We start from the raw sequence: 10616 nt of genomic DNA, 5'->3' as shown, positions 1-10616 counted from the left end.
CTGGGTTATTGCCTAATTAACAGAAGGTTTAGTGATCAATTCCTGCGGCGGTAGATTTCCACCCAAAACGATCAGGCATCCTTAGCCTTTAGACTGCTTTGTCTAGTCCCTGGTCCGAGGAATAACTTAGTTCGGGAACAGTCCCGCCACAAATGGTGTCAGAAGTGGGATTGGAATTGATTAAGGTGACTTTTCTGTTGTCTAATAGAATTGCACAATTGGTCTTCACGTGTTGTTGATTTCGGTGGTGATTTTGGGGTTGAGATGAGCGATCCAGGCTCGAAAGGTCGAATTGGCACCTCGAGTGCTGAGGTCAAGGTGCAACGACTGCAGATGGAAAACCAAATACTGCAGTGGGAAAAGGACCTCACTGAAAAGAAGTTGGCGCTAGCTGCCATGGACTTGCAGTCGGGTGATTCCCCAAATGGAGGAAACGGGGGTATGCACGACGAAAGTGGGCGTGTGCGCCGTCGTGTTGATTCCGATGTTGAGTTTAGGTTGCCCGAAGAGACATCTGGGTATGTCACTGGAGCAATGGGGAGAGAGTCAGGTGCCGGTGTGGTGCCTGAGTTGGCCCCTAAAGTGGGGAGGGGGTGAGCTTTATTGAAAGTACACCTCAGAAAGGACAAAGTTCCCCCGAGCGCAGTCGACGCCTATTTCAAGGGAGACGGAGGGTCCTAATGGGGATCTGTTGTCGTTCACGCCTGAGGTTGGTGTGGGACGGGGTAGGGTGAGTACCAACCCGTTCGTTGAAGAAAAGGAATTGTGTACCCCTAAACAGGTACATAGTGAACTGTTGAGTTTCGCGACTCGACCAGTCGAGGCAAAGAACAACAGTTCAGCTCAAGTTGACATCTCGTCAGTGGGTCCGTGGCCACTGAAAAGAGAGGCATGGGTTCATGGTGGTGTGGGTCAGATGGGTAGTTTGGAGCGACCAAATCGCAGGCCAAACATAACCCCTGATCGGTACAGTGGGAAGGTACTCTGGAAGGAGTACTTCCGCCATTTTGAGTCATGTCGTGAGGTGAATATGTGGAGCGAGGAGCAGGCTACGAGGTGGTTAGCCGCAAGCTTGCAGGGAGACGCTCTACGGTTGTTGGGTGACTCAGGCCACAAGTACAAGTACAGTGCACTTGTTAAGCTGCTAGAGCGCAGGTTTGGGTCAGCCCGACAGAGTGAAAATTATCTTGTAGAATTGAGACATCGACGCCAAAAGCCAAAGGAGGGCTTGCAGGAATTAGGGAAAGCGATAAACGAGTTAACAGCACGAGCATACCCTGAGTTGCAGGAGAATGCTCGGGAGAGGTTGGCTAAGAACCACTTCATAGACGCCGTTGATTGTCATTCAGTCAGGGAGGGAGGCTCGTCCAAAAACTTTGGATGAAGCGGTCCAGGCTGCCCTAGAGACAGAGAACTTTGATAAGGTCGAACAGCAAAGGTTGTTTGACCGGAAGCCCGCCAAGCTGGCGAGGGCTGTTGACTCCGGAACAGAGAAGAGGTTTGAGACTTTAGAGAAAAGTATCGGTGAACAGGCCCAGGCATTGAAGTCTGTGGCTGAATTGGTAAAGTCGTTGTCGACTCAGATTAAGGGTCAGGGTCAGGTTCAGGGCATGCCCCCCAAAACGAACAAGCCCAGTACCCCGAAGTGCTTCAGGTGTGGTGAGATAGGGCATTTCGCCCGGGGGTGTCAGAGACATCCACAACAGGGAAACGGCAGTCAGCCCCCCGTAGGACCCGCGGGAAGGCTGAGTGGACAAAAGGGTCCAAAAGACAACAGAGTGACAGCGAGGGTGGTAGTAGAGAAAAGAGGTCAAAGCATGGGGATGGGCAACGAGTAATAACTCTGCCCAACCCAAGTCGCGGCCCTCGTTATGGTTTATTTGTTGATGGAATGGTGAGAGGGACCAAGTGTTTGTTTTTGATTGACACGGGGTCTACCGACACCTTGATAAGTAGTACTGTGTACTATCAAATTCCAAAGGAGAAGAGGCCCGTCTTAGAGACGGAGGAGGTCCAGGTGAAGCAAGTCGATTGCCCGTGCTTGGCATAGCTTGGGTGGAGGTGCAAGTTGGTCGAACCACGCACCAAGTAAGGGCGGTGTTTACCGAAATGAAGTATAGTGGCATCCTGGGCATGGACTTTCTCGTGCCAACAGGTGGAAACATAGACTTCCAGTCAAGAGAGTGGAGGCTCAATGGTGAGCGAATCAGGTGCACAAACGGTGCCGGTCATGAGGCCATGGTCCCAGGTATAATTGCCCGGAAGGGTGCCGACTTGGTCGGGCCAGCAATGGTGGAACCAATGGAAGGTGGCGGGGACCTAGCTAAGAAGGGTTTGGTTTTGGCCAGATCTCTGGTTGAGACTAAAGCAGAGGTTATTCTGTTGCGGGTCTTCAATCCCGGAAGGGAGAAAAGGGTTGCACGTGAGGGGACGACAGCGGGAACGATCTCCCAGGTAGAGGTTGGTTCAATTCATGGTGAGTTGGATGTGGTGGCGAATGCTTGTGAGGAATTACCCCAGCACTTGCAAGATTTGTTTGAGAGGGGTACAGCCAAGGTAGAGGCTATGCACCATGAGGATGTCCGGAAATGTTTAGTTGACTTTCAGGATGTATTGTCTAAGGGTGACCACGACATTGGTCGCACAGACGTGGTCCAGCATCACATAAGCACTGGTGATGCTAAACCGGTGAGAGAACGGATGAGGCGTCATCCGTATTGCCGTCAGGAGGAAATCAAGAGACAAGTCGGTGATTTGGAAAAGAGGGGGGGTGATTGAACCGTCCGACAGTCCATGGGCGGCAAATATTGTTTTGGTTGACAAAAAGGATGGTACAAAACGCTTCTGTATTGATTATAGAAAGTTGAATTCGGTGACCATCAAGGATCCTGTGCCGCGCATTGATGAAACATTCGATGCGTTGAGTGGGGCGAAGTGGTTTTGTACACTTGACTTGGCGTCGGGGTACTGGCAAGTCGCTCTGGATGAGGACGCCAGCCAATAGTCGACATTTGTAGTGAGAAGCGGGTTGTACCGGTGGAAATGCATGCCTTTTGGGCTGTGCAATGCCCCGGCAACATTTGAGCGGCTCATGGAAAAGGTCATGGCCGGCTTGCAATGAGAAATCCTACTGATTTATTTGGATGACATCATCGTGTTTGGTCGATCGGTGACGGAGACCCTAGAACGTCTCCGAGTTGTGTTGGGGAGGCTTAGAGACGCTGGGCTCAAACTCAAGCCCAGCAAGTGTCATTTGTTTCAGATGTCAGTGACTTACCTTGGGCACATCGTGTCCTCAGAAGGGGTAGCCACGGATCCTCAGAAGATTGAGGCAGTGGCGAATTGGCCGGTCCCGAGGTATGTACGAGATGTTAGAAGCTTTTTGGGCCTCGCATCGTACTACCGGAAGTTCATAAAGGGGTTTGCAGAAGTGGCAAGTCCACTTCATGCCTTGACCGAGAAATCCAGAGAGTTTGTGTGGACTGAGAGTTGTCAGGAGGCATTTGACGAGCTGAAGGGCAGGCTTCAGGCCGCCCCAGTTCTGTCATACCCAATGCCCGAGGGCGACTTTATCTTGGACACTGATGCCAGCGGTGAAGGTATCGGGGCGGTGTTGTCGCAGGTCCAGGGTGGTGACGAAAAACTGCTTGCGTATGCGAGCCGGAAGCTCAGCAAACCTGAGCGAAATTACTGTCACTCGTAAAGAGTTGTTGGCTGTGGTTGTGTACTTGAAGTATTTCAAACAATACTTGTACGGCCGCAGGTCACAACTGACCATGCCGCATTGCGGTGGGTACTTAATTTAAAAAAACCCGAGGGTCAGCTGGCGAGGTGGATGGAAGTCCTGTCCCAGTACGACTTAGTGGTTGAGCACAGAAGCGGCAAGAAGCATGGTAATGCTGATGGGTTGTCGAGGCGGCAATGCTAACAGTGCGGCCGGGAGGAGATGGTCAACGAGGCAATTGGTGTAGTACCCGAGGTTCAGCCTCAGGGGAGTGAGTTTTTGGTTAGGGGTGTAGCTGCCCAACCAACCCTGTCTCGAAGTGCTTTAAAGGAAGCACAGTCACAGGATGACACCATGAGCTGGCTCATGAAGATGAAGGAGGACGGCGATAGTCGTCCTGAGTGGAGGACGGTCTCGTACTTGTCGGCAGCCTGTAAGACCTATTGGTCACAGTGGGACCAGTTAGAGGTCCAGGAAGGAGTTCTACATAGGCGATGGGACTCCGACGACGGGAAGTCCATCCGATGGCTGTTGGTGTTGCCATCAAAGGAAATTCTGTCTGAGTTGCACGGTGGGCAACTTAGTGGTCCCGTGGGGGTTAGCAAAACTCTGGCCAAAGTCAAAGCCAGGTACTTCTGGCCAGGCATGTCTGCGGATGTGCGATCATTCTCCGGGGCTGCAATATCTGTGCCAGGAGAAAGTCGGCTGCAAAGAAGAGGGTTGCGCCCCTACAGCAGTATCGAGTTGGTGTTCCGATGGAGCGAGTAGCAAAAGACTTGCTCGGGCCATTGCCCGTCACGGACAATGGTAATTGTTGGGTGATGGTGGTTGGCGACTACTGCACTAAGTGGATGGAAGCATTTCTGCTTCCTGATGCTACTGCAGTTACAGTAGCGCACACATTGGTGACTGAGTTTGTCTGTCGATTTGGGTTGCCCCAAGAGCTTCACTCTGATCAGGGCACAAACTTTGAATCAGAGGTGTTCAGTAAAATGTACCAAATCCGCGGCATATCGAAGACTCGGACAACCGCCTATAATCCGAAATCGGACGGCATGGTTGAGAGGTTTAATAAAACCTTGGTCAACATCGTGGCGGTGCTGATTGACCCTGGGCGAAGGCAGAAAGACTGGGGTGAGTTCCTCCCCTTTGCCACCTTCGCTTACAGGTGCACGCCGCAAGACTCGATTGGGGATTCCCACAACATGATGATGTTGGGGAGAGAGGTGAATGTCCCAGTGGATCTGGTGACAGGGTGTCCTGAGGTTGAGGAGGAGGTGACTGCGGACTTCGCCGAAAGGTTGCGAAGTGATATGCAGGAGGCCCATAAAAGGGCTAGGGAGTGCCTCGGGAAAAGTGCCCGGAGGCAAAAGAAGAACTTTGACAGGAGAGCATCTGAGCATGGGTTGAAGGAGGGGCAATTTGTGTGGCTGCACAACCCTGCAAAGAAAAGCACATGTCCCCCAAATTACAACTTAGGTGGGAAGGACCATGGCTGATTCTTAAGAGGTTGTCAGATGTGACGGTTCGAATACAGCTTAAGCGTGGTAGCAAACCAAAGGTTGTCTATGTGGACCGACTCAAACCATATGTCGGTGAGGCCATCGAATCTTGGGATTGTCCATCAAGGGACGAGGTGACACAAAACCTCCCCATGGTGACGGAGGGTCAGTATGACCAAGGTTCAGTTGAGGAGTTGGTAGATGAGTACCCTGTGGTGGATGAGGCCATCACAGAGGAACCAGTTCCAGACGGTAGAGTCAGTCTGCCCGAGAGGCAAGACATGTCACCGCCCAGACGGTATCTAAGCGGTCACATAGGTTACCCCTGCGGTTTCGCTAAGATAATAGGTGTGGCTTTGATTCCATAAGTGTTTTCGGGGTGAGGTCGAAACTAAGTTGTGGTGTATATATTTTGAATTCTTCTTTCCTTTGTGTTTTTCAGGAGTTGAAGGAAATTGAGTCCAAGCATGACAAAGGGTGAGCCGAGGCGATACAAGTGCCGTGAGTGTACCAGTTGGTACCTGCACCGGGCAAGCCTATGGCGCCATATCAGAGACATCCATGGGCCGTCGACGAACACCTTGATGTGTAGCAGGTGCGATTACGTTGCAGGTCAGGTGGATATCCTCCAGCATCACATGGAGACGGTACACCAAAGGGGTGTGGTGAAGGGTGCAGCTGGTCCTTCCCAGGCACCAGAGTTTTGGAGCGTCAGTACGGTGACAAAGGTCGCAGAGAGCCGTGCAGCAGGTCCGGGTACGTCGTCCAGTGCTGGGTTGCCACCGGCAGCAGTGCCAAGTGGGGTCACGCCAGTCGTCGATGCATTGTCTCTGTCAGCCTCACCAATCCAAGAATCCCCGAAAGTGTCAACCTCGCCAAAGTTGGTTGTCCCCCCTTTTCGCCCCTTGGGAGGCAAGCCGAAGGGGATGATGCAGATGGTGAGAGCGGCCGAGGCCACGTCCCCATCCTCAGCATTGTTATAACAGGCCTTCGGACTGTACGTTCCATGACATGAACTGTACGTTCTGTAAGTACACGCACTCATGAATAAAACATGTGCAAACATGGCGGCCCGCATGGTGAACCCCAAATGGTGAGTCTCCGCAATCTAGTCAATTCTTATCAACCTTAAACCAGTAACCTAACATGGTGGCAGCAGTGGTTGATACAGTATAAAATAACCGTCATTTTGCATTCCACTTTTCGCATGAAAAAGTGACATTTACGCTACAACTTTCGAACGAATTGTTGTGAGTTTCACGCACGCACGGGAACACGTAGACATCGCAATGACGCAGTCTACATCGTTGGGGGCGGTATCCAGCGCTCCGTTAATTGGCCGTCTCGACCAGTACGACCAAGTTGAAGACATTCGCAACTACATCGAGCGTCTTAACCTCTATTTTGTTGCAAATGACATCCCTGCGGCGAAACAATCGGCAGTTCTGTTGAGTGCAGTTGGTGCTACTGTCTACAAGACTGTAAAAAGCTTAGCTGAACCAACTCCAGTGTCTGCAAAGAGCTTCAAAGAACTCTGTGATATGCTTGTATCACACTACGGCCCAAAGCGTCTAGTTGTAGCAGAGCGTTTCCGATTTTACAAACGCGAACAACACATGGATGAGTCCATCGCTCAGTATGCTGTTGCACTACGCGATCTTGCCAGCCCCTGCCAGTTTGGGACATTTCTCGATGACGCCTTGCGTGATCGCCTGATCTGTGGCCTCCGAAGTGAGTATGTTCAGAAACATCTTCTGACTAAGGATAGCCTCACTTTCCAGAAAGCCCTGGATGTTGCAAAAACTCTAGAGACAGCCACCAAAGATCTCCGTGAAATTAAAGGAGCACACAATACGGCGGCTGTTCACGCGATGCACCCCAAACCTCGACAGAAGATGCCCCACAATCGATCGACCAAACCCAACACCCACCAGGCCAGGTGTCCCAATTGCGGATACGACCCAAGTCATGCTACATGCCCTGCTAGAGGCCAGAAGTGCAAGTCCTGTCACAAAACTGGACATTTCAGCCGGGTTTGCCGATCCAAACCTAAACACACGCGAGCTGTGATGGCACCGACTTCATCTGATGATGAGACTGAGTTCTTTGTAGGCTCCGTATCCAGTAAAAGTGCCCCATCACACACTTCCTGGCACCAGACCATCCTTGTTGAGAAAAAGCCCATCAACTTCTTGCTTGACACTGGGTCCGAGGTAAACATACTGCCACTTCATGTTTACCACACCCTGAAGCTCCACAACCCGACCCTGCAGTCTACAACTACAACCCGTCTGTGCGGTTTCTTCGGCGGAAAAGTCCAGCCAAGAGGACAGAAACGCCTATCATGTGAAGTCAAGGGCAAGTACCATATCCTGACTTTTCTTATCATTGGTGATGGTGAGCCAGTTCTGGGAAAACATGCCTGTGTTTCCCTTAACCTGGTGCAGCGTGTGTACACCATGATAAATGATGATGATGTTTATGAGGGAACCGGATGCCTAAAAGGCCCACCAGTCAAGATAAAGCTGACAGAAAACGCTACACCGCACTGTGTCCATGCCCCTCGTCGAATCCCACTGCCCTTGCACCCCCAACTCAAGGCAGAGCTAGACAAAATGGAGAAACAAGGAATCGTCACGCGCATCACAGAACCAACTGATTGGTGCGCCCCGATCGTGATCGCTCCAAAGAAAAATGGAAACATCAGAGTCTGTGTTGACCTACGAATGCTGAACAAAGCCGTGGCCAGGGAGCAGTTTAGCATACCTACCTTGGAAGAGGTCCTGGGTAAAATTGCCGGTGCCCAGTTATTTTCTGTCCTCGATGCCAAGCATGGTTTTTGGCAAATTCCGCTCCACCCTGACAGCCAGAAGTTAACCACATTCATCACACCATTTGGTAGATTCTGCTTCAATCGCCTGCCATTTGGCATCACATCGGCACCTGAGCTGTACCAGAGAATCATGAGTGATCTGCTGGTCAATCTACCAGGAGTTGTCGTCTACATGGATGATGTTCTTGTCACGGGTGCGACACCAGAGGAACATGACGCACGTCTCCGTCATGTACTGCAAATTCTACAAGGAGCTGGGCTGAAGCTTAATAAGGACAAGTGCAAAATTGCGCAAGAGCAGGTGCACTTCCTTGGCCATCGTCTCGATAAGCATGGAATTCACCCTGATCCTGCTAAACTTGATGCAATCCTCCAGATGTCGCCGCCTACGACGAAGGAGGAAGTCAAACGACTGATGGGGATGGTGAATTGGCTTTCTCGTTTCATACCCCATGCAGCTACAGTGGCAGCACCGATTAATGCTCTGATGAAAGGCGACACAGAGTGGACTTGGGGTCCAGCACAACGCAGTGCTTTCAGACACCTCAAGACACTGCTAACTACAGCCCCGACGCTTGCATACTATGACCCAACAAAGCCAACAATGGTCAGTGCTGATGCCAGCAGTTACGGCATTGGTGGTTACATCCTTCAGAAGCAGGAAGATGAGTCCTGGAGACCAGTAGCATATTGTTACCGAAGCCTGACACGTGCTGAACAACGATATGCACAGATCGAGAAGGAGCTACTGGCTGCGGTATGGTCATGTGAGCGTTTCTTCGTCTATCTCCGCGGTCTACGAGTGACGCTCCAGACAGACCACAAACCCCTAGTGTCCCTAATCAACAAAAAGGACTTATGTGATGCCCCTCTCCGATGCCAACGACTGCTGATGAGGCTGATGAGATACAACTGCGAAGCAGAGTACACCCCTGGTAAGGACCTGGTTGTGGCCGATGCACTTTCGCGAGCTCCTCTCCAGCGAGATAAAGTGGCCGAACCAGATGAAGATCTTGAAGGCGAGATCGAAGCACATGTCCACTTGATCACAACCCAGTGGCCAGCATCTGATGCAAAGCTGGTCGAAATAGCCTTAGAAACCAGTCACGACCGTACCCTGAGTGCAGTCATCACTCACGTCAAAGATGGATGGCCTAAGTACCAGAAGGATGTCGACCCAGAGTTGAAACGGTTCTGGGATGACCAAGACAAGATCAGCCTAGTCGGTGGTATCCTCACATATGGTGACCGCATTGTGATTCCACAGAGCCTGAGACAACAAATGTTGCAGAGAATCCATGAGGGTCATCAAGGCGTCTCAAAAAGCCGACTTCGAGCCAATCAAGCCTTGTGGTGGCCTGGTATGAGCACTGACATAGCCCAGTATGTCCAGTCTTGCCCGCATTGCCAGGATATGCAACCATCGCAACGCGCCGAACCACTCATGTCCACGCCACTCCCACAGAGACCATGGCAGCAAATTGCCTGCGACCTAGCCGAGGTGAAGGGGAAGATGTACCTTGTGCTGGTAGACTACTATTCCCGATGGATAGAGCTACATCACCTCCACTCGACAACAGCCAAATCTGTGATAAACTTCATCAAGGCAACATTTGCTAGATATGGTATTCCCGAAGTGGTGGTGACTGACAATGGTCCACAGTTTTTGGGTGAATTTGACCAATTCGCTCGTGAGTACAACTTCCAACACATCACCTCCAGTCCCTATTACCCACAGGCCAACGGACAAGCAGAGAAAGCTGTACACATTGCCAAGAGACTGTTAAGCCAAGACGATCCAGTCCGCGCCTTGATGCTGTACCGGTCCACTCCTCTGCCTAGCCTTGGCCAGAGTCCAGCCAGTCTCCTAATGGGAAGGGAGATTCGCACCACACTTCCAATCCTGCCTCGTTATCTGCAGCCTAAGAAGGTAGATCACAACAAGCTGAAGGCTACAGACAACATGAACAAACAGAAAAGCGGACAAACCTTCAACAAGCGACACGGTGCAAGACAGCTGGATGATTTGATGCCTGGAGACAAGGTTAAGATCCGAACCAAAGGACAGCTGAGCCCAGAAGGTGAAGTTGTACGTCAGGCTGGGACTCCACGGTCCTACATCATCAACATCAACGGCACTGAGTACCGTCGAAACAGACGTCATATCTTTCTTCTTCCCAAACCATCCCTGGATCCAGTTCTTGACATCCAAACATCATGCAAGGAGACCAAGGATCCTCAACCAGCTGAATCTCGACCCACTCGAGTTACCCGTCCACCAGTTTGGCACAAGGACTACATTGTGTCTCAAAACTAGACCAGTCACACACTTAATCAAAAGAGAACAAACTAGCATTTAGATAAGCACCAAATGAATCAGAATCAACACTGAGACGCGAAATTACAGTAATCAACTTTTATTGGACATAGAACTGTAACGTGTTAGATCTGCAAGAAACCTCATCTCATCTGAACATTAAGCTGAACACTAGCAACTTTATTTTAGTCACAGAGACTCTCAAATCTCTCAACTCAAGGATTTGAACTTTTCAATTGA

The 10616-nt window shown here is 50.9% G+C and overlaps 1 protein-coding gene across 1 annotated transcript; it reads left to right on the top strand.

The window, feature by feature from the left end:
* Positions 1–6515: 6515 nt before the first annotated feature.
* Positions 6516–10376, top strand: LOC119733694 (uncharacterized protein K02A2.6-like). The gene has a single exon (XM_038207082.1). It carries the CDS (start codon positions 6516–6518, stop codon positions 10374–10376), a length of 3861 nt encoding a protein of 1286 aa, XP_038063010.1.
* Positions 10377–10616: the final 240 nt, after the last annotated feature.

This window comes from Patiria miniata, unplaced genomic scaffold (assembly GCF_015706575.1).
Source record: "Patiria miniata isolate m_02_andy unplaced genomic scaffold, ASM1570657v1 HiC_scaffold_26, whole genome shotgun sequence".
Classification (NCBI taxonomy): Eukaryota; Metazoa; Echinodermata; class Asteroidea; order Valvatida; family Asterinidae; genus Patiria; species Patiria miniata.
This window is presented reverse-complemented; position numbering and strand designations above follow the sequence as displayed.

Excerpts from the sequence above, each read along its gene's own strand:
- LOC119733694 (XM_038207082.1), top strand. The coding sequence starts at position 6,516 with ATGACGCAGTCTACATCGTTGGGGGCGGTATCCAGCGCTCCGTTAATT.